Source organism: Diachasmimorpha longicaudata, chromosome 2 (genome assembly GCF_034640455.1).
Source record: "Diachasmimorpha longicaudata isolate KC_UGA_2023 chromosome 2, iyDiaLong2, whole genome shotgun sequence".
In the NCBI taxonomy this organism is placed as follows: Eukaryota; Metazoa; Arthropoda; class Insecta; order Hymenoptera; family Braconidae; genus Diachasmimorpha; species Diachasmimorpha longicaudata.
In genome coordinates, this window is record NC_087226.1 from 10,207,147 (window position 1) to 10,231,454 (window position 24,308).

General features: G+C 39.1%; 2 protein-coding genes across 3 annotated transcripts; one reads left to right on the top strand and one right to left on the bottom strand.

The window, feature by feature from the left end:
* Positions 1 to 101: 101 nt before the first annotated feature.
* LOC135173055 (sodium-coupled monocarboxylate transporter 1-like) lies at positions 102 to 2,891 on the top strand. Its single transcript, XM_064139647.1, has 8 exons — positions 102 to 430; positions 604 to 949; positions 1,256 to 1,410; positions 1,505 to 1,645; positions 1,726 to 1,834; positions 1,912 to 2,133; positions 2,198 to 2,691; positions 2,754 to 2,891. The coding sequence occupies exons 1-8, from the start codon at positions 225 to 227 to the stop codon at positions 2,833 to 2,835; spliced, it is 1,755 nt and encodes a 584-aa protein (XP_063995717.1). The 5' UTR covers positions 102 to 224; the 3' UTR covers positions 2,836 to 2,891.
* A 786-nt stretch (positions 2,892 to 3,677) lies between these two features.
* Mwh (multiple wing hairs) lies at positions 3,678 to 23,522 on the bottom strand. 2 transcript variants are annotated; one of them, XM_064139626.1, is made up of 6 exons: positions 22,347 to 23,522; positions 13,389 to 13,461; positions 10,887 to 11,116; positions 7,121 to 7,409; positions 6,064 to 6,282; positions 3,678 to 5,941 (listed from the first exon to the last, which is right to left on the bottom strand). In XM_064139626.1, the coding sequence occupies exons 1-6, from the start codon at positions 22,547 to 22,549 to the stop codon at positions 3,812 to 3,814; spliced, it is 3,144 nt and encodes a 1,047-aa protein (XP_063995696.1). In that variant the 5' UTR covers positions 22,550 to 23,522; the 3' UTR covers positions 3,678 to 3,811. The 2 variants fall into 2 exon arrangements, with proteins under 2 accessions (XP_063995696.1, XP_063995697.1); XM_064139627.1 differs by lacking the exon at positions 22,347 to 23,522 and adding an exon at positions 21,328 to 21,526.
* Between the last annotated feature and the right edge of the window lie 786 nt (positions 23,523 to 24,308).

Genomic DNA, 24,308 nt, shown 5'->3' on the forward strand with positions numbered 1-24,308 from the left:
GGACAACTGTAATGCGATGTCAGGGAGACAGCAATGTACTGGGCATTAAATGTGTGTTATCAATGGTAATAAATAACTCGAAGATGTATGATAACGTTTTCACTGGAGAATTCAGGATGAGTGGGCACATCCGAAAAACATTGCAGTAACGTAAATGTCATCGCAAGATTTGTATCGTTCATCAACTCGAAAATTTGTTTTGCAAGAGATTGTAATCAGTCGAAATGGTTATTAATAAGACTGATGAGTTGGACTACGTATATTTGACATTTGGATGGATTGATTACACATTTTTTACGCTGCTGTTGGGGGTCAGTTTGGCTATTGGCATTTACTTTGGATTTTTTAAAAAACAGGACAATACGACTGATTATTTCCTTGGGGGGAAGACTATGAACTACTTCCCCGTAGCTATGAGTATTCTGGCGAGGTAAAGTAGATCTTAAAAGTCGTTTTGCATTAATTCTTTGCTGATATCAAATAAAGTGATCATAATGGAATATAGTGGAACCGTAGATTTTTAGAAAATTTAAATATCTTCATTGAATTGTGAAACAAACTTCACAGATTAAAACAAAATTAGATTAACTTTATTATTTCCAGTCACGTTTCTGGGATGACGTTACTGGGGGTTCCTACAGAAGTCTACTTTCACGGGTCTCAATACTTGGCTGTAGTGTTTACAGTTTTGTTTATGGTTCTGGCGACGATCTACATATTTCTACCTGTTTTTTCTAAACTTCAAATCCCCAGTGCATTCGGTTATCTCGAGGTCAGGTTTGCCCGTCCAGTGAGACTTCTCTGCTCATTTCTTTACAGTATCTCTCTGTTGATCTTTGTACCGATGGTTGTCTACGTCCCGGCGTTAGCCTTCTCCCAAGTCACCGGATTCAGCCTTCATGTACTCTCCCCGATACTCTGTATTGTCTGCATTACTTATACGACCATCGTAAGCCTGTTTTTTTCTGCTACGAATTCTTTAGAATGCTTTCTAATTGAGAATTTCAGAGGAGAAAAAAATGTTTGAGTTTAAGTGATCTTTTATAGACATTTTTCATACGTCAACAATCATTGGGTACAGCGAAAGCTTGGTTGGACCTCAAACGAACAGGTACCTGGGCCTTTCTCAATTCATATTTAATATATGAAATCAGAGATTGTTAGAACCCGAAAAATGTCTACATAAGATTTTTCGTGTATTGCACACTTTGATCTCTTAAATTAATTTTACGGTAATTGTACATGACATTATCAGGGCGGATTGAAAGCGGTTGTCTGGACGGATACAATACAACTGTCAATCACCTGTGGTGGTCTCTTAGTCATTATCGGATTGGGAATAAAAGCTGTGGGAGGATTTCTGGAAGTCGTCAGAATATCCGATGAAGGAGGACGTCTCATATTTTTCAAGTGAGAGTTTAAATATTTTTTAATATCTTGAAACTTCAGTGACCAAAGCATGAGATAACTCGATTGAAAAAAATTATTATTCTTTTTTATTTAGCATGGATCCGAGTCCTTTTCAGAGAAATACATTCTGGGGCATGAGTATTGGAATGACATTTCATTTCATCAGCCACATGAGTATCAACCAAGGATTTGTGCAGAGATGCCTAGCGGTACCCAGCCGAGGGGACGCGGTGATGTAAATGATTTTAATTGTAACTCGCTATTTAAAAATCCCGACTCATCAGATATTTCTCAACTATTATTTTTGTCACACAGTTCGATTGTCTTCATGGGAGCAGGAATGGTGCTCCTGAAGGCTTTGTCAGCATTCGTTGGACTCATCATTTACGCGTATTATCACGACTGCGATCCTCTAGCAATTGATGTGATTTAACATTCTTATTTCATGAATTTTAAGGGCATCGTCTTCTGGAAAATTCATTCCCTTACAAATGATTTTAGGCGATAGAAAGGAATGATCAACTATTCCCCTATTACGTGATGGATGTGGCTGGACATTTACCTGGACTTCCAGGTCTATTTCTAGCTGGATTAGTCAGTGCAGCTCTATCAACGATGAGTGCCAACCTTAATACGGTATCGGGGAGTGTGTATGAGGATTTTATCGAGCCGTGGATCCCTGAGGGGCCGCGAAAGGAAGTCATCGGGGCGAATATTATGAAGGTAATAATTCTAATACTTTGATGTTGTGCAATTCATCTAATGCTTTATTTTCTAAAAACTTCAGGTAGTAGTTGTGATATTCGGCTGTTTGGCTGGGGGTTTAGTCTTCGTTGTTGAGCATTTGGGAACTGTTTTTCAAATGGGAATAGCCTTGAAATCTCTGTTAGACGGCCCAGTCCTTGGACTATTTGTCCTTGGGATGATGGTGCCTTGGGTTAAAACTCGAGGGGCTATTACCGGCGCCCTGTTGTCCATTGGCATTATGGCATGGCTGATTTTTACAACTCAGTGGTATCAGTCCCAGGGACGAATCAGAAATGATCCATTACCGGTTAATGTGCATGGATGTGCTGCACCGTGGAATGAGACCATCATACCAACCAAACCATCAATTTCACCCGATGATGAACCTTCGATGATTTATCAGATTTCCTTTTTATATTACACACTTATTGGATTTTTTTTCACTCTCCTGCTGTCAATTACTGTCAGCCTTATGCTTGGGGAAACCGATATCTCCAACATAAATCCTGATCACATTACTCCGTGTATTCAAAGGTAAATTATCGATCATTCCATTTGGATTCTTAATTTTTAATTGATTTCTTTTCTTCCGACAGATTTTTAGAGAAAAGAAAGTACGCGGAAGTTTCACTCAAGGATGTCGACACAGGAATAATAACGAATGGTGAAAAAAAATGAATCCACTTGTCATTGTTTGTCATATATATATTTTTCTCACACATTATCAATTACAGTATTTATATCCTTGTATATTTGTAAATGTTTTTTTTTCCTATTGCTATTCCGTGCATATTGTCTATTTTTTATCTCAAATAGCGTAAATATTGCACTTTCGTTTGTAATAAATATTAAATCAATGACATGAAAAAAACATTCGTCGGTATACCACTCTATACATGTACATGAAATGCCTTTTATGTGATTATAATTTGCTTAGTCAACAGTTTAAAATCATCCATCACCTACACTTGTTCACCCACGTACCCAAGAAGTATTCGATGTTTTTCATTTTAATAGCGAGACGGTAAAATGATTAAATTATAACGTCAAAAGATTAATAAAGAAGGAGAATAGGATATTTATTGCTTTGCACTTTTACAGTTTTACGTATATACCGGAGCATTATACAGTTCATTAATTAGAAAATTATAATTAAATAATGATCAACTACAAGTTGTAGAAAAACTTATTTATCATGGATCTGCATTGAGACTCAAACACATGTCAATTTTGCGTGAGTCCCATCGAAAATACAGTAACCAAAATTATCTTCAACCATTTTACCGCTCAACTATTTAATTAATTATTGTATAATTATAATACTACGTTTTAATCGTTGCGTTTTCGAGCCATAAAACAACCTAGGGAAGCATTTAACAATTACGAGATAGGGTAAAATGACCAATGGACTGAGATGGACAGAGCTCTTCACCAATTTCTTTGTGTTGTTTTCAGTCTCGTAGTGAGCATCGCCCCAGACAGACGTGCCCCCATTGAATAAAGTTAGTTAAAGCCAAAAATACCCAGTAAACAAACTCATTTATTTTCAACAAATATTAACAGTTTACAGTTAAATATTCAGCATAAGTCGTCCATCTTGTCGGAAAATTACCCTACCCTGTAACATCGCATTTTAAACCATCGTTCATTCACATCAGTATAAACCGGAAATAATATCGGTCACTTTTCCCCTCTTAATAGCCGAACTTCCTGAATTTCGTCTGCCTCCTATTCCCTCATCAACAGTGGGATTTCCCGAGTACTTTCCCGCATTGAATCGATTTTTCCCCAATCCAAAAGCATCGTAAGGCCTTCCCGAGGGCAAGAAAATGCCTGCCTCATTAACTGAGAACTTATTCATCCCCTTCTCCTGATAGAACGACGTGATAATAGGGAGATTGTTATTAGTAAAGTTATGAATTTTTTCAAAAGACGTCATTTCATGATTGACTCTCTCGACACTCCACCGAGATCGCTCCTTGTACAATTCATCATTTCTCAGGGCCCCCGTTGGATGAAATTCTCTGTAGAGTTGATCACTCTTCAGTTGTCCGTGCTTACCTTCGTTGCCCTTTATTCCTGGCTCCTTAGCAGTCCCTCGTTTTACTGAATTAGTCTGTCTCCCCTTTCCCTTATCACAAGATCTCGAATACTTGGCATTCCTCTCGCTGGCCAACCTCCCCTGCATCCACCGTTCAGATTCCCCGATAACAATGTCAACCATAGTGTCCAGTCCCTCGTCAATCCTGTCCAAGGATTTTGTCAACTGATTTTCCCCCTCCGCAAGCTCCGGCTTTCTCATCGTCATGACAGGCTCCAGATCAAAATCTGTGATGTAATGAAGTCCACTGTCACTGCCAGCACGACTGTCTCGTCTCACGGGATTGTAAACATGATGACAAGATTCTGATCGACGAATCTTTCGACAATTATCAGGATTAGATTTTTTCTGATTATTCCAATTGCCGGAGTTGTGAGAGAAGTTCTTCAAACTCGTGTTATCGAATGAATTCATACTCTCAAATTTTCTGATTCTTCCTTCGACTTTACTACCAGATCGTCGTGATAAGGGACTTGAGTGTTCTGAGCTCAAGATGTCGTGAGAAACAGATCTTCTGAGGAGTTTTTTCCGCTCAGGATCCTTCATTCTGTACCTTGAATTACCAATCTTCGTTGTGGGCTCGAACTGATGATAAACATCCAGCTTCGACAGACAGTTGAAGGAGTTGTCTTGGTTAGTCTTGAGAGAGACATCAAAATTTCTGATTGTCTTCTTACACTTGCTATCGTTATTCTCATCACTTTGACAGGAGTCCTTGGCCTGAACTCCACTCTTCCCCGGGTACAATCCGTGACCTTGTACGCTCTCCTGATTCTTGATGTTGTACTTGAGCCTTGAAGCACTCAAAAGAGAATCACTGCCGTCGCCGAGAGTCTCCTCCTCACCATCCTCGTCGTCCTGAAGATTATAAACCACCGGATGATCTAAAAAATCCTCTTGTCTCGTTGCGAGGATCGTCGATAAACATGGAGGAGTCCTCCTAGGTGGTTGAGGATACAAAATCGCCGGGACTATAGCTTCCTCGACATCTGGACCCTTGACAACGATCTTTAAGCTTCCTCCGTCGATGCTCAACGGATACTGAGCTTGATTATTCATAATTTGTTGCTCATCATGAACGTAGTAGCTGACAGGAACCTCTTTATTATCGACATTCGACAGAAGATCTTTGACTTTCGATTTGCTTTTTGTCTTGGTCAATTTGGCTTTCTGATTGGAATCCTTTCGGCTCTTGTGATCCATCCGGTCCTGTTCTTCAGCGTCTTTGACGATTATCCTCAGTTCTTCGATAACATCGTCAATCGTTGTCTCCTGATCATTATCGTTGTCCATTGTCTTAGCCTGGTGAAGGTCTTCAGGGCTGCTGGATCTCTCGGAGGAGCTTATTCCCTCGTCCTCACCATTTGATGACAATCGTTGCACCTTCGGGTCACTCTTAGTGATTTTTATTTTACGATCCTCCATGTTGTTGCTGTTTCTCTTCTCCATATGTAGTTTGTCGAGCTGATTCTGGAGGAGGGAGACCTTATTACTGAGCATGGAGCAGGCCTCTTCGGCTCGGGCCAATCTTTTCTGCAGAAGGTCTACGTCGACGCAATTTTGCGACCATTTGAGTACTTCTTTCTTCAGTAAATCCATTAGGGCATCCTCACTACGGCCGTCAACATCCGTCAGCCAGTCTTGGAGGACCCGGGGCTCTAGGCCCGCCTCGCACGCCTCAGCCTGCAGTTAAAAATACACCTGATAGCTCCACATTTATCATGCAAACTACTGATTCGAGTTGTAAGGGACTGGAGAGTAATGTTTTATTTATTTTTTGGAATTCAAGAGGTGATGATGATTACCTGGATGTAGAGTCTTGTTTGTGTTCGTGAAGCAGATGTTAAGAAGGCGTTGAGGAAGGATATTCCGGCCACCCTCAGCGCTATCGCCGCCCTCGGGGCTAGGAGGGCTCCGGCAAGAAATCGGAACCTACCACCCTCGCCGTATCTTAATCTCAAGGTCGAGACAGCTTCAGATACCGCCAAATGTCCGTTGGGTGTCTGGCATACCTTCGTCAATAGCTGAAATCATGAATTATTTGAACAAGAACTTGGAGAAATGACTATAATTTTTTACGGTAAATATTTTATGTGAAAAATTATTTTCGATAGAATTTCGAAATTTAATGAATGAGTGTTTTGTCATTCTCGTCATTTCTAATGTTTGGGAAATGTAATAATTTCGGAAAATTTTGCACGATTGCACTTGGCGTTCTGCAACTTTCGGTCATTTATGGAAAAATTTTATTGATATCCACATGTGAAGATGGCCTGGTTAAACGAACCGTGAATATACCGATGAATTGGTCATCAAAAAAAGAACCGCTCGTCGATACATTCTGGAGGACCCAAAACAGGTTTTCCTACGGTTTACGTTCGTATGAAGGGTATCTCAGGATAACGGTCGTCCACCCAAAAACCCCTTGACCAAGAATAACTGAACTCAACCACATTCCCCCGCCTTATCGATTGTTCGAGCAACCTGTTCGATTGATTGAGGAATTTGATAATTGGAAAGACAAATTAAATTATTTACGAAGTCTGATGGTCTCAATGACGATCAACAATGTCCATCATTGCATCACATTCCAAGATCTACAATAATAATCTTCTCTCAAGTAATAAATAAATTTTCGAGAGAACTATTTTGCCGAGGAGAGCGGAAGGTCAGGCTCTTACTCCTAATGCCGACAATCTTTCAGTGTCAAAATACAAGTACCGACAAAAATCATTAATAGAAAGAATGTCGTCTCTGGGGGAGCGGAAAACACGACAAATAAAATCCAGTGACTCATGTTTGGGAATGGAGTAACGGTAACGCTGAGGCGCGTCAATTGGACACGGGAGAATCCACAAGTACCTGAAGAGCCAGAACCCGAGACCGGTTCAGGCTACTGGTAAGACATACTGCCAGGGCGAGAAGTCCGGGTTGTGCTTGGGCCAGGAGTCGCGGTGCATCAGCGCATCTATCGGTGCATGCTGCCAAGCACTCAACACATCCAAGCTCATCAAGGGCTGCTCTCCTGGTCCCAATTCTGGGGCCATTCTGACCAGACGGTGGTGTACTCTGCACTAATTGAACGCCGCGTAGGGTCTCGAGGAGGAGAGTTATCCCGTCGGCTGGGGCTGACGAAAATTCCTGAACAAAACTGAAACAAATAACTTCATTAATATTTCTCGTTACACACGAAATTATACGCGAAAATATACACGGAAAAAAATTCTAGGGAATTATTATTATATCTCTCAGAAAATGTTCTCCCAGTATGTGCGTAATTGCATTGCGGACTTCATTATAAATTCTTGTGTCTCTGATGTTATTGAAATATGACTAAAGACACGAAAAAAGACAAAAGTGCTGGTTCCCTGTTCTATCGATCCCTGGACACATAAATTCAATGAGCACCAGCAGTTGCTTCCCAGTCACGTAGTATCATGACTCGTTGGCTTCTCTTTATCATTGTTTTTCCATTATTTTCACACCAATTCTATAGACTCAACAATTTTCTCGGCAATTGACGATGTAATTTCTTTCCAAGTTATTTATTAAATACAGGCGAAAAAGAATAAATTAGCAAATAAAAACACACGCGAGAATTCATTCAGAATATAATATTGAGAACGATTTTAATCTCTCGAATCATTAGGATTCAATGAGTTATGAATGAGCGGGGAGAAAAAAAAATTAAAATAATTATTTCTACCGAGGTACGTTAGAAGACATGGAATAATGTGGCGTGCCACAGTACCATCATCCATTATGGATATAGACTCTTAAATATTCAAAAAGTCGATTGGAATGGGTGAGGCGTCCGGTTCTACGATATATTTTATGATACAGCAGTGTCGATAGTCGCTCCAGTGAAAAAAGGGGATCGGAACGATTCGATGTGCACACGTGCTTCATATATTATCATGCATAAACACTTATGAGACAGTAAGATTCATTCACATCTCGATTCGAAGAATTTTCTGATTTGGTTTTCAGAGATATTAATTCATAACCTGGGGATGTCCGAGATGGAGACGAGACTTCATTTTGTACGCATACAGTCACTCAATTGATCAATATCAATAATCCGTAAGAAATCACTTCTTCATGAGTTGTTCAGTATCATAACAAATTTATTCATTTTTTTTTATTGTCTTTCGATGAAGTCTAGAGCCTGAAAGTTGTTCGCAACAATCAGGAGGTTTCTCTCAAATATTTCTAAAAAAATATTCTAAAGACAGATATTTTTCAGCGCGGGATTATTCGCTCGTTTGCGGAATTCTCTGGTAGAAACAGTTAAATATGAAGACTTTATAGCACCACAATTTATGTTCTTCGCACGGAAAAACGTTCGGTGATTGGTGAAAAGTATTATAAACAGCAAAGAGATAAAACTGGCTGAAGAATGCCGGGAATTTTCAACTTCCTCTTGGTAAAATACAATTCAATAATGGATACATGGGAATCGAATTTGCGAATGAAATGGTAAAAAGACTTTTGCATCGCCGACGCACAATACGTCTATGTGTATCTGTTAAGGAATCCGTGGAGCAACTAGCTGGACAGGAAATCCCAAGGGGTAGACGACACGTCTTGGATGTTTTGATGCCGTTATGTGGCTCTCAACAACGCAATTAAATCACCACATGTTGAATAGAGGATCCAAACAGTTCCGGTACGAAAATGCATTTGTAAAAATGTTCACATCTCCTTTAAAAATTTTTATTGCTTCGAGTCCTTTTTTTTTTAAAGTGGTACTATAGCACCAGGTCTAGTCGAGGAAGTGGGATCCGGCATTGGAGGGTTTTTTGTCATTAAAAAAAAAAATAAGAAGAAGAAGAGAGAATCGAAGGCACACACAATGGGTTCAGAGTGAAGAAGACCCTCAGACCTTCGACCTGAGAAATAAAACTCGAACGAGCGTTGTGCACCCCGACCAGTTGGCGTTACACTGCATCGTTTGTTATGTTCCAAGACACCGACTTGTTCCCCTTACCCACAGCATGAATACCACCGATATGTATTTTCTTGTAGGTAACCAAGTAGTCCCTTGTAACCCGTCCATGTAGCTCTGTATATTCTGTCCAGACTGGTATGCCTCTAAATTTCAGTGTGAAATTTAAAGGATAGACTCCTCTCCTGTTTTGAATAGAAAGGGTGCAATCGGGGTATCAACTGTATCGAAACATAAAATCATTTTTTGTAAAAACATGAAAAATCCCTTCCCATTCCATCAGATTCCAATAACAGACTTCCAACATTGTTTTAGAAGACCCCCTAGTGTTTGAAATAATGGAAAACCTGATTTTTGCAAAATACTTCGTTCTAGTTTCTTTCCAATAATAAAAACGAGCAAATTAATTTGCAAAAATCCAAGTGAATGTTGTAAAATTGAGTCAGCATAACATTTTCCTCGGCTTGTAGAAGTGGTGGATACGAGCACAAGTGATCGTGTAACCAACTAATGCCGATGTTAGTGGATCCTGAGAAGCTACTGCGGTGGCAGCAGTAATATTAAATAAAGGATCGAATTTCGAAGAAAAGAAAGCCGGCAGCTCCTTGATCCAAAAGAACGAGCCTTCATTGCTTCTGAAGTTCGTTCTATATCCGTGTTTCTCTCTAACATCGATCATTCCGCCACAAAAATGCCCCACTATTCATCGAATTTAGAACCGTAAGAAGGCACTCGGTGCAGTAACAGTATCACTTATAGCGCCTTGAGTTATGCTGGCCTGGAGTTGCAATACAAAACCACAATTTACAACTTATCCCGTGGTAGGATTACGAGGACCACGAGGAATCATACGGATTATTACTCATTTATGTGGGACAAGAGCGCAGACAACGTTGGCCAGATGCTGTCGGCTATCGCGAGTGGCGCTTGTCATGAGAAAATGACAGACGATTTCTCGAGCGCTGATTGCACCACTAAAATAACGAAAAACAAATACAAAAAAATCTGAAATAAATTGTTTACTATTTTTCATCAATTTTTTAAAGGCATTACTCTGTATGCATATGAGTTTGAGTGAGTTTAGAGAGAGGCTGGGATCGAGCAAAAGAAGTGTGTAATGATGGGGTATCCATAAAAACTAAACATAAAGTGCAATCCCGGCTGACTCGCGCGGCCGTATCTACTTGACTACTCGTCCCTTTGTGCTGAAGCTCTTTTTGCACTATCGTTGTTTTTTTATCTGCTCCATCTGCCTGGTCGATCGGTATCGGCGGCTACCGATCGACTACCGTCTTACCTCCAGCTTTTCGTCAGTGCCCATCGTAATTTTACAAAGGAGTTGTTTTTCCATTGGTTGATCAAGTAGTAATTAGCTTAACGTTCCGCTTGGGGGTTCCCCGTTGTAGTGGATACAAGAGAATTTTTAATGAGAGTCTCACAAGGAATGATCGAGCGAACGATATATCGAATTATTTTTTTTTTATTTTTCGTTATGAAATATATAACTAATTCTTGGTACGTAATTGGAATAAAATTTCATGCTATTTTTTAAAAGACAGTTGTAACAATATAATTATATAATATGTAATCAATGTATGCGCTGAAGTTGTATGTAAATAGGTATATTTTTTTTGCGTGGGACGTCTTTGAAATAAAAATAAATAAATAAAGTCTTCTCACCTGGGAAATGCTAGTCTGAGATCAGCTCGGAGTTTATTGAGAAGTTCACTGACTGATGTGAATTGCCTCAATGTCATCTCTCCACTTCCTGATACATATCCCGATGAAGAACTCGTTGTAGACGGTAAAGTGCCCTGGGAGTCTTGAACACTTGTCATGGGTCGTCTTCCCCAGCGTCTCAGTGCAATTGCGTAGTCCTCGGCGTTGTACGTAGGTGGTCGAAGGCGTTCCTGGATATAACCACAAGTGCATATGTAAGTGGAAAGTATCGATGAGATGTATCGATTTTTATGAATCATGAATGTCTCTCAATGAGAGGGTGAGGTGTACAAAAAATTAATGTCAAGTCGTTTGGAGGTGATGAGTACCAGAGAAGAGACACAACTATATATTTATCGTCGTGACAGCAACTCTGATATTAGTTTCGTCATGAATATTTCATGGACTATTCCACCAGGCACTATAATTTTCACGATCGTCAGTAATAAATACGATTATTACAAACCCTATGGCTGTGATGAAAATTATATTACATATTGAATGTATCGGGGACATAGTGTTTTAGTGAAATTATTATTATTTTTTCACTAGTGTGTGAGGTGGGTTTTAGCCTGGGGCATCTCATTTGTCGTGAATATATATTTTTAGTGCATTTGGATATCAAGACAATTTTAAATTTTGATTCAACACGGAAAATTAATATTCCAAAAAATTAATAGTGCTCTCCATTAAAAATATCAAAAGGGGAATTTTGGACACACGTAAATATCCACTAGCCGAACAATTTTTTTTTCCCAGTCTGGGTAAACAGTCTACATTGTTCCGAAATGATGACAGTAGAGATAATTCCAAATGCTATTAATCATTCATTTCATTAATTCAAGCCAGAAAATTCAATTTTGAACTGTAAAGTATTCACCACTGGGAGAAGACAAACGAAGCCACGAGTAGAAGGGGAGCGATTAGATCAGCATATTTATCACCGGAAGTTGGTGACTGGAAGGTAAACGAAAAAAAAAAGAGTTGAAAAAGGAAAAAAAGGCCGCGTATGCACGAGCGTACAAAAACTTGCGGTTGGTTGTCTCGGTCATGGGGAAGGGGACGTGGATAGGGAGAAGAAATTTCTAGTTTGCGGTCTCTTACAGGGCCAGTGCAACAGTAAAAAAAAGGGGGGGGGGAGGGTGGAGAAGGAAAAATTTCCATGTATTCGTTTCCTTCACAAAACCACACCATCATATATTCATGCCAAAAAATGTTTATGTGAAAATCCTCGAGGCAACTCTTTTACTGGTAGATTTTACGGACAAATTTATTGTCGCTTGTAAAATCGTGTAAATATGGAAATGCGGTTGAAGATATTTTGTTGTTGGAGTTTATGCGCTATTTTCCATTATTCCTCGGAGCTATTTAATTTTCTTTGAGTTAAATCCGTTTCCTCATGATAAATATTGTGGGAGTTGTGGAGATTTACCTTGTGCCGCAAATTTACCTCTTTATTTGAAATAAAAAATTGCTAACAAGGCATCTGGACTCACTCGTGTGAGGAGTTTCTTGATATTTTAACTGGATCTTTTTCGTCATGAATGAATGAATTGCGTGTCTGTAATTTGGCTCTGGCTAGAGTGAAAATTATTTAGTCATCATGGCGGATTTAACGCTGATTCCCCTATCATCTTTTTGTAATCATCGCAACGTGTGCTCGAGGTATCTGGAGTTTATTGATGTACGAAAATAGCGCAGTGTTTGAACAGTTCACATGCGGGGAGAATTTTTTTATAAAAATTATGCTACCGTTTTCTAACAGTGTATCGTCGGTTATTCAGGTGTACTAAATTTGCAGAATTTCGAGATAGAGATGCGGAAACGATGACCCATGATATACTTTCATAATAATAATTATTCTGTAGTTAAAATTATTGTCATTCCATTGAAGCCGATTGATTGATTGAAACAATAATTCATCCGTTTTACTACATTTTTCCTTTAGGGCACCCACTTTAAAATTAATGTATAATAACGGAAATAATGACAATTTTTTTTCATAAAATCTTGATCAATTTCAGCTAATTAGTCCGTGAAAGAAAAATCCCGAGTAGAAAGGAAAAAGTAATGTCGCACAACTAGTTTATGGTTTTATTTCTTCTTCGTTAATCATCCAGAGAATTTTCTACCTAATGAAAAAAGGAAATGTCATAAAAGACATTTATTTTCTGGCAGTGCACAGCATTGTTTTCGTAATGACGCGGTTTCTTGCAAGTGAGACCTTATGAATTAATTCCAATCGAGTGTCTTTAATGAGTGTCTCAGATTAATGATAACAATCATCATGATATAAACCCGACAGTTTCCTGGAGGACTAGGAACACAAAGTCATTAATTATATTTTGCAAGAATGTTAGTCACACGAAGTCCTAACTAGGAATATATTGCTCATTAATGCACTCTCGTTCTGAGGGTGTCCGATGAATGAATTTTTCGGTGAGGAATTATGTTTTCTTTTACTTTATCTTGTTGAAGACTCCAGGGCTTCACCGCCAGCATCTCCTCCTCGGCGTTTGGCGCCATTTCCGATTCGCTGGAAAAGTAAATAAAAAATAAATTAATACTCTCATTTTTTCCAGTAGATAATCATGGTTATTGTTACTAATGAATTAAAAATTTGTTTTCAGAAGCGCTTTCGTTCTTAATAATTTTCTTTGCACAGCGTCCATTCAGACGCAAAAAAGGAGCCTAAAAATTAATTAGTTACATTATTTAATTGGTATAGTTTTATTTATATGAAACCTGGGGCGACATTTGAGTTTATGAATACCGGAAGGAAAGACGCCAGTGAAGTGACTCGCCAGTCTGTACACAACATATGCTGGATATGTGTATCGACGGACCCGGTGAGTCCGGGAAATCTATCTTTCTCGGTTCCCCTTCCCATCGTGGGATTTTCAAACGGTAAATAGCCGCGATGCGGTCGTTCCTTCCAGATGGAACGGAATCAACGTGTCGATCACCTCTTGGATTAACATTTTTAAAAAAATCTTTTCCATCAAATTTCACCATTCCTAGCCTTTTCCAACAAAATTTGTGGATTATCCCCCCATCGATTTTCCTCAAGAACTACTGATTAAAAAAAAAATCCAACATTTCCGTATACATATACAGGCCACATATATTGTTTGATTTCGCTCATTGAAATTTTTTGTTTAAAAAAAATATTGCTCTCCTGTAATTCATTCAGCTTCATTCAAGAGGACTGTGAATTGATGGGGTCTCTTGGAGACCAGAATTGGGTTATGATCGTCTGATTCCTATTCAAAGTGAAAATAACAGTGGTCGTCGGACCGACGTTCGTGAAAGAAGTAGAAAAGGACGAGCAGTGTGAGGACAGCCGAGGCATTGACCCGTGTGCTGTTAGTCACGGGCACACACACAGTACAAACCACCTCCTCCCCCTGTGCTGGACGATCGAAGAAACCGACACACGCGTTATGTTCGAAGTCTCCGGTCGTGGTATATACATATGCCATCGTCGTGCTATATACATATGCCATCGTATGCACCGTACACAAGACCAACCCCTCGTGCAGCCGGTGCATCCAAATTAAAGTAGCACAAACTTACGTGAAGACTGATAGCGTTTGCGCTGAATTCACTCGAGTATTGTTAATAACAATTCGTGAATTCTCTTCGTATTGCTAAAAAAAAGAAGCGAATATTCGGCTTACCCCGACTGCCTTGAGGAAACCACATCCTTCATTACGAAACATAATTTGATGGAGCAAAATTCTCAACGAATGTGTGAATACAATCAAAACAGATCAAACGCAGAAACCCAGCGGAAAAATATGAAGACAATACAGAATAAAAATCCACGTGATTATAACAACTGACAAGAACCATCCACTCCCTCTTCACTGATTTTTCCGCTACTGTGTCGTGACTTCCTCGTGTGAAACTAACGCATTAAACACAAGAGTTCGGGGATAATTGCAGTCTCAGATGAGTCGCAGATCTTAAAATAATTGCAAGTATGTTGATATTTTTATATCACACCGCATAACGGATTGCAATGACTTTAGCAAACAACAATTATAATTTCTAATAGGCCATACGGGGGAACAGAACCTCTTATTATGGTAAAACGTAACACAATGTAATTACAAGAGAAATTAATCAGTATGAAAATGGCTTTCATTCATTCACATTTTGAAATCGCATATGGGAGGGTTATTTACATGTGGAGATTGGGTTTTACTCAAAATTTAATTACAAACAGTTCCAACTAAATTCCATGAGAAAGAATAGTAAAAAATTATGAATATTCAGCGTTATTTGAATTAAATTTTCCGCAGAATTATTTTTTTTATGTCACGCTGTGCAATAAGTCGAGTTTATCGCACGCTGCGCTTCACATGACGTAAAATATTGCAGATCACGGGGGTATAAACTTCGTTTTCAACGAACTTCGCCTACAGCTTGAACTATAAAACATCACATTCGTCGAAACCGAAGTTTAAAAAATGTTTCCCACATATCCTTCCATCGAGCCGAATAACACTTTCAAATTATCACAATTTCCCAATACAACATAAATATTCCGTGTTAAATTATCCTAAATCTTAAATATTAATTTCGATTTCCTCATTCTCTCTACAAAATGTACCGTAATTTTCCAGCTCTCATTGATATCTCCCTGAAATTCCAAATGCTCAATGTCAATATATTTTGAAACCCCCGAGTAATTGCGATACGAAAAAATTTCCCGACTGTCACTTAGAATCCAGACAAAATTTTCAACAGTGAGATCGCCTCGACGTTCCCCCTCGCGATATTCAAGCGACTTTTACCGTTGTTGGAATTCGTCACGCATTGAAAACAGCAAATCGTGGAAACAGAACGATGTTTGACGCTTTTCACTGACGCACTAGATTCCCAGGGTAATGAGGCCACTGCGTAGCCACAAACTCTCATACAGTGAAATATCCATAGACAGCGTTTATGATCGTTAGGATTGCGCGGACGAAGAAACATGTATTGATTTTGGATTTTTGATTCAAGTTAGGAAATGGTAATCGCTGAAGCATGCCGATATGCAATAACACGATCCGCCAGAGCCGATCCAATCTCCCATTTATTATCCCTCGTGCTTCTATTCTTGTTTATCCACTTAACGGTCGTGATATAGTTGGTCAAGCTGGCTCTGCAGTATGGGAATCTCTCCTACTTGCAATCAATATATTGCCTCGAAAGATCCTGGTTGGGCCAGTCATTCAAGACGAATGGCCTTTTCAATTTGTAAACCTGTGCATACGATAATTTATGGATATTCATTGACCACTTTACTTTGTATTTTGTCGAATGCTGGGAGATTTGTGGAGCTTTAACCGACACATTGGCGCCACTGGCCTCGGCATTCAGCAACAGTTGTTGCTTCTCCATTTGCCGTTTTCTTCCTGGATTTTAAACGCCCCTCTTGGAGACTCCAGTGGCTATCTTACGTATAACTTTGAGATAATAATCTGATTAACAGAAGCGTGAAGCATTATAAATACGCAACACGTCGGGCAACAGAAGCCTTCAGGGCTTTCCTTTTATTACGCCCGTGGACGAGAGGAGGAAGTTATTTCGCACGCATTTTGAACTTCTTTTATGGTTCTTTTTTGCATTGTGTTTCCATGAATTTTGATTTCTTTTCTACTGCGGGGGAATTCTTCGCTTCGCCCACGTCTATCGAACGATTTTTTTCGTCACAACTCGTGTAGACAACAAATGGATTTAGAACGTTTTTTATAAATGCTTGGAAGAATATTTTAGAGATTTTTGGATGGAGAAAAATTTCCATTCGGGGATAGATTTATATACTTTTTACTGACAATACTCGTACAAATTATCGCTATTAATATTATCTTGCGATTGAAATTCACTGCGGATTTTAATCTTCAAAATTCAAGCTATATTTATGCTTTAATGTTCAGTGGTTGGATATTCCCTGATATCGCACGAATTCATCCTTCTCCAATTTTCCCCATACCCTCGCGAACCATAAGTCAATTACGCGATCGCGTGTCTGGAGGAATCTCTCAGGTTGCTAGTTGGTGTTACAAAACACAAGCCATATATCTTCACAACTGATCAGTATAATAATTACTATATTTACGATGAAAAGATTGTATTATCGGTTTTTCATTCGTTCATTAAATCAATAATTGTTGCATAATGATCAACAAAAATGGTTTTTCATTGTACATCGGAATTAGTCAATAATCGAGGGAAACGTGCATTGAGCTGATGAGAATTTTAATTGAAGATATTTTCCAATTATCGGAGAGAAAAAAATCAGGGAACAAAATGACAAAATGTCGGTTTTCTTTAATGAATCCCCTTTGCAGAGTTATTTGTATGGAGTGAAATTTCGAGTCTTGAAAAGAACTTTCATTTTGAAAAATGATAGTGCTGGCCAATGATTGTCAGGAAAAAATAACAATTGTCATTAATTGCCTGGCTATTAAACCTTAATGTTAAAAAAGAATACTTTCTAAACATAATTTCGGTTGAATAATAACCTCCTGCGACAGTCATTCCCGGTCTTTTATTTCCATCATTCGTTCTAGGTCGCCTGCATTTACCAACACAACCGTCATTACCACAAATTGCTTTTACTATCACAAAAAAATAACTAATGGCATTGTCAATGCACGACAATTCTATTTTGCTGATTGTACATAAATTCCGTTATGAAATATGCTAGTTATAAAACCAGGTCCACTTCTGCCTTCATCTTCCAGGCTCATCCTCATCTCGAATATGTTGGTAGTCAGGAGTGCATAACTGTATCTTTTCCGTGCGCGTTACACGCGTACCCATTGCGCGTAATGCGCACAACTCATGCAGGAAGTCAGGGCCAGTCATCCGCGAGAGAAAAAAGTGGATAATTTTCGCACTGGAAGAGACAGAATTCTTGGAAAAATGAACGACAGATGAATGTCCTGCAGGGAATTTTTCTATTGATTGAAGTGATGGAAGAAAAGCTTTCTGGAGCGATCTATGATAATGAGGTGAAAAAAATTATAGTTTAAAATTTTCCAACGGCAAAATATTTTTTCACGGGGATGAAACTGCGGGGATGAGACACTTTCGCCGAGGACTTGCGTTCTTTCTGGACGGAAGACTTTTGTTTCCTTCGTTCTCTGAAGTTTGTTCTCATTCACTCAAACCAATCTAATGCGATTGTTTCTGGGCGTATTGCGCGATCGATTGATGTGAAAAATTCCCAAAGGGTTCTTTCAATTCAGTCAAGAAGAAATGGAACAAGATATTCATTGTTTCCGTTGAAGCAATTCGTCTTTGATGATTATGTGGAAATTTTTGGTTTGACAACTTTTCCTTCCCACTTTGGTTAATTTGTGAAACACCATATATTGATGCAACTTCCTCGCTAAACTGTACACCTTGTAAATTCGTAATACGATGAAAATTAATGCGACAAACAATCGTATGTCACACTTTTCATTCGCCTTATGAATGAGATCTGGGACTCGAGGGTTTTACGCTACAATTTCTCGAGTTTCATTCGAGGGAAAAAAAGAAATTCTTCGGGTTATTATATTATTGTGGAGACCGGATCTAATATTCCCCCATGAAAGTTGAGAAGTAATGAAGGAATAGATTGATTTGGATAACGGAAATTACTTTTTTTTCATTTTCTTAAGGCTACTACCATTGGAACGGAGTTGCGACCACATTTTTATGGGACATTACCTCAATATTGCGATAATATATTGATCCAAAAATTCACACAACGCTGTCTAACAATCTTGGGACAATCTTGAGACGAATTTCACATAAAGTACATCGTCATGGAAAAGCCTTTCACAGGGAAAAATCCACTGAAAAGACTTTGAAAAATAGCAATTGCTCGCAAGCATAACTTTTTAATTAAAAAAAAAACATGTTGAGAATTGATTGCATTTAATGCGGCATTTGTTGCCATCAAGATTGATATTTGCGTACCAGGGGCAATCATTATGCGCATTCTACACCCACGCATACTGAATCAAGATTGTGGATAGCCACCGCGGTGGTCTGCCGTGATTGATCCATTGCTAATACGTGCGATCAGGAGTTGTTTGGTATATAACTCGTGTTGTGGCGTCAGGCTCGCATATACCTGAGCAATTCTACAAGAGAGTATCGAGTTTTATTTGCAATGAAAACTCGATCCTTCCGTTTGCTGGAAGGATACTGACGGCAAATGATCGTTGGGCAATGCCATGAAAATTCTACAACCAACAGTGTCAGTGGTCAACGATATAATTTGCGGAAATTATTCCACCACACTGACATCCCAATGATTTAATCATTAATTGGTGTTTAGAATCTCATTCTGAATAGATTTAGCGAAATTTCTCTCCTTCAATTGCTAAATTTTTTATCAGTCTCAATTGGACAGACAACCTCTCACTTTTTACACAATAACCTCGTTAATCCTGGGGAATTATGAAGTCAAATGACTGGTGACAATAATTACAATAATGCAACAAAATTAAAGTAGGTTAAAGACCCTTTGATTTTGCTAGTTGGAATCAAGAATTAATTCTCAAGGAGAGTTAATGTAAAAATAATGTGTCCAGTATTATTGATGATCAGTAATTTAGAATAACAAAAAGAATGCAAATGAATTAAATTTCTATGTTCACTATAAAAATTACCAGTTGAATGTTGAATGGAGGGATTTTTTTTTTGATGCGTTTGAAGGTTTTTTCGTTACACTAACGACTCAGCTAGAATTTATTTACACATTTTGAATGGAAAAGTCGAGTATTCCAAGTTTGAGGAGATTTCGAAATCAGGATGTCCCTAATTGTTCAATTATCTCAAATGACCTCCGTAATTTTAATAAATCCTTCGTGTCCCGGTGGAATTCCTCCCACCCCGGTACAAAATATTGTCGCGTGACTGAAATGGACATCGTCCTAGGACGAAAAAAAATACGTCATCTTCACTCCCCTGATACGACTGAAGCATTCCCGTCACGCTCTAGATTTGCATTGGCGATCCAACACTCTGTAGTTATGCTAATCTTCACGGGACAATTTCTAATCCGTTCATTATTATTTCTTGGTTTCTACTCGACGGGATAATAGTCAGTTCTCGTACCGCTGATTCAGCCGTGCGAGACATCCATCAAGCCCTAGTTCGATTATTTCAGAACATTATTGGAGAAATCATGTTATCATTCTCGTCCCGGGGATCACTTGAGGATAATCTCCGGTCCCATTTCTCAGGTCAATCGAGGAATCAATAGGCCATAATTAAGAAAGTGTTAAGGATTTTTCTTTCTTATATTTAATGAATTTCACGAGGAAAGTGGAATAATCGAGGGGAACTAATTTTTTTCGTCATGATTGGGAGATATATCGTGGTGATTATCGACTAGCAATGGAAAAGCAGATTTTCTCTTTACTTTTTCTTTTCACTCTTATCCGCAGGATTTTTCATACTCTCCAGGGCCTCATCGCCATTAATGTAATGACTACCCCCTTTGAAATCATCACATCGTCGTACTTTCCCCACAACCCCATTCACAAAATTACTCAATACTCCTTTGGCTCGCATTCAACATTTTTCTTTCGATAAAATCAATACCGAGAATCCTCTTTTTACCGCGGATTGTCTTGATGAACGGAAGAGTTTAAAAAATAGAAAATAGTAGAAAAAAAAGAACAGACGTGAACAATGGGATACGATGGCCAGGAGGGTAATGAGTGGAATGTAATTCACTACTACTTGAACCCCAGCAATCATATCTACATACATTGAGAGCGAACGCGAAGCCACAGACGAGGCGTGCGGTAGATTTTTGCATTAAAGGAGTATTCCTTCAATTGCAGTAGTGCAAGAAAGTAATGGTCGGACATTAAGATAGTTAAATGTAAATAAAAAAGTGTAACAGCTAGACAATTGTACAGAAAAAAATCATAATATTTGTGGAACGATATTTGTCTGTTCATTTGTCGAAATAATTGGAGAATTGATGAGTGGGGCGAGACGGACACGCAGGGGAAAATGGACCGCCCTAAAAAAGTATTTCGTTTTCAACTTTTTGATTTTTGTTGTACTGATAAATATAAGTAGATGAGTAAGACTTGTTGATAATACAAAAGCACATGTAAAACGAAAAATTCGCTAGCGATTCAGCACATTTTACGACTGCATTTTTTTATCTCAGAGTTGGTGTATTGCTAAGCGATAAAAAATGTTCTGAAGACCTGAATCATGCATTCCCTTTGACAATAATGGATGATAACAATAAAGTACTTTTTTTGTATATTTATTCCACAGTGTCCGTTTACCCCAACTTCTCCTGTAATCGGGGTAGGATTTTCCGTTGGATAAACAAATTACGGATTTTACTTTTACACAAAATGCATATGAACTATGTACGTACTTTCTCGAGGAATCAATGATGACTTTTTTGAATAACAATCATGATACGAAGAAATGCACATCAGTTTCACTCACTGCGGGTCGATAGTATTAACGTAAAAAAAAATTTGACACAAATTTGAAATAGCGGGCACACTCGAGGGCAGCGTCAGTCAGCGCCTGGCAAGATAGCCGGGAGTTTACTGACAAGTCTGAGTACCGGTGTAGTGCCACCTGCTTGTGGAGTTGCCCGTGTGCTCGCTCGAAAGGGGTATGCGTCATGCGTCTTGGAGGGGACAGGGAGAATAGGGATAAGCTGATAGTTGCAAGCACGAGCCACAGTTTAAAACGTGTCATTAGATTTTTTTCGTCTCCATTTTCCCTCTATACAGCCAAGGAACATAATACTGAGTATTTTTTTTGCAGATCATCATTGCAACTGCTGCTTATTGGACACTTGCAGGTGTTTGGTGGAGTGATATGTTAGGTGCTGGGCTAGGAGGCCCTTGCAACATTGTTCAACGATCTAGGTCGGGCTTTGTCGGGCCCATCAGCCCCGGGACGAAGGGCTGCGACGAATCACAGAAAAAATGCTCGGGGCAGACCGAAGACCACCGAAGCTCCTGATTCAGGGGTAAGAAAATGCTACTCAAAATATTTTGACAAAATCAGAGGACATTAATTTTGTGGAGGTGGTGGTGACTGTTAATTTATTTTATTCTGAAAAATATTAATATATCTTGAGCAAGAAACTGGATTAAAAATTTCTGGAGAGTCATTAACATTGTGGCTTTCTGGTTCCATTGTCTTTTTTTTTCGATAATTGATTTATTATCAGCTCATAATCAGGTATAATTTTCTACTGATTGTATTTTTCCCATGTTTTCCTCAATAAGTTTAGAAATTTGAAATAAAAAAAGACTTTGTTCCTCTAAACGGCAGAACAGACTTTCACACTGACACCGGTCGATTAAATTATTACCCGTCGACACGGGAGAAAGTCCCAGCTCCTGCAATCGGTAACGAGAAGTTCTGTCTTACCTGTCGAAGATAAGTGAGCCTGGATGATAATTACATATTTCACATCCACTGCATTTTGATGATACTTCTGAATTCCTATCACTATCGCCAGCCTTTCGCAGCTCCCTGTCACCCCGTAACCCATTCCACGTACGATTGATGACATAAAGTAAATAAGTTTTCTTTCTGTGCCTCCGGGGCACCTGCGATCTGGAATTTCCCATTACTTTAATGAGATTATCCGTCGCGTCTTATCCAGTCTCGTTCCACAAATGAAAAATAGGAAAAAAAACGCATGAGCGTCTTCATTAACGGTTTACTGGACTTGCTGCTGTAAACCAGACGCTCTTAATTTACTAGGTCGACTCGCCGATGAATTCAATCCTCAAATTAGCAATCTTAGCGTTCCATTCTCTGCTTCTGGAATTCGTGACTTGGATATTTGCAAAAAACCGCACACATCCGTTTCTAATCAATTCACAATCACTGACATTTACCATTGAAGCCTCCATTAATGACCGACTTGCGGAGAAACTTGAGATGCAATTCATCCGCCGATGATGCGTTCACTTGACTAATTAAATATTTACTTGCAATTCTCGCATCAATATAAACCGTTTACTTGATCAACAACCCAGTTCTCAAGGCAGCATTGACATTTTTCCAGCTCTCACAACACAAATCAATTTTTATGAATAATTACACATTAAAAAATTCTACTCAATTAATTATATTTTCCTCCTTAATTCGGCCCGATGACTTGATAATTCAAGACTCTATTGCACCTCAAATTCAACCTCAACACACTGAAAGGTCCATGTGCAGTCTCACATCCCACCGTCTCGAATCAACAACTTGGCCAATCCACTCTCGACCAGGTAAAAGATCACGCCAACTTGACCCACACACGAAAAATCCCAATCCACTCCGTTAATCAACCCGAATGCATAATTTCTGGGCAAGTGGGTTGAATTTACATTCCAATGGGCATTGCCATAAATAAGACATAAATAACAGGCCGTCCGATCCGGAATTTAATCTCTCCCACCGCATTTGCCGCACTTCGTTATGCAGAGTGAAATCTCAATGAAGTCGCAGTGAAGTTTAAATTTTGGAGCGACTTTATAACGTTCCCCAGGTGTGAAGACGCCGATCTAACTCGTTGGAGAACAGCCGAGCGCTAATAAAACCCCGGAAGTTTTATTATTTTTTTTTTCTTCCACTTGCTACCGTTTCGGATGTACTGCACACTTCCTTCTCGCAACTGTTGTTCTATCCTGTCATGTGCATTGTGGACAGGTCAATGGTATCCACTTGATGAAATCGGAGAACACTGTTACGATATTGTTTGATATACTTCACCGGATACTTTGCGCAACGTGAGGTAAATTATTCACAAATCGATGATACAATGATGGCTTTTATTTATGGAAGAATGAGGGATCGACCGGTGTTCGTCGACCTGGTGAACACGGATGCCGAGTGGGAGAGGTATCAGAGGGCTTGGCACGAGTGTTCGATGATAACTGAGGATCTGGTGGAGGCTTGTTGCACGTGTATATCTCACGAGAGCTGAAAGCCGGTGTCTTGGTGTAGGGAACAGCAGAGAGACTGATATTAAAGCAGGATGAGAGGGTCTGAAATCGCCACGCGAAAGCAATCGACTGTAAGACACGGAGGGATGTGGGGGATTGGAGAGGAGCTAGGCGGTTTGTAGTGGACGTTGGAGGAGGACAGCTAGGTGGTGGACGATTGACCTCATAGGTTGCGGTCACCAGTGCATCAGTTGTAACGGAGACGGTGTCGGGCAAGTTTTTTTTCACCTTCCTGTCTCCATTCACGAGGATCTTATTCATTGGAGAACCAGCTGCGAACGTCAGCCTGATTTTTGACGTCGTTTCCATAATTTCGATCATCTTTTTCGATGATTGCAGCAAAACAATTTAATATAATATACAATAATTTTAACAACTACATCATAAT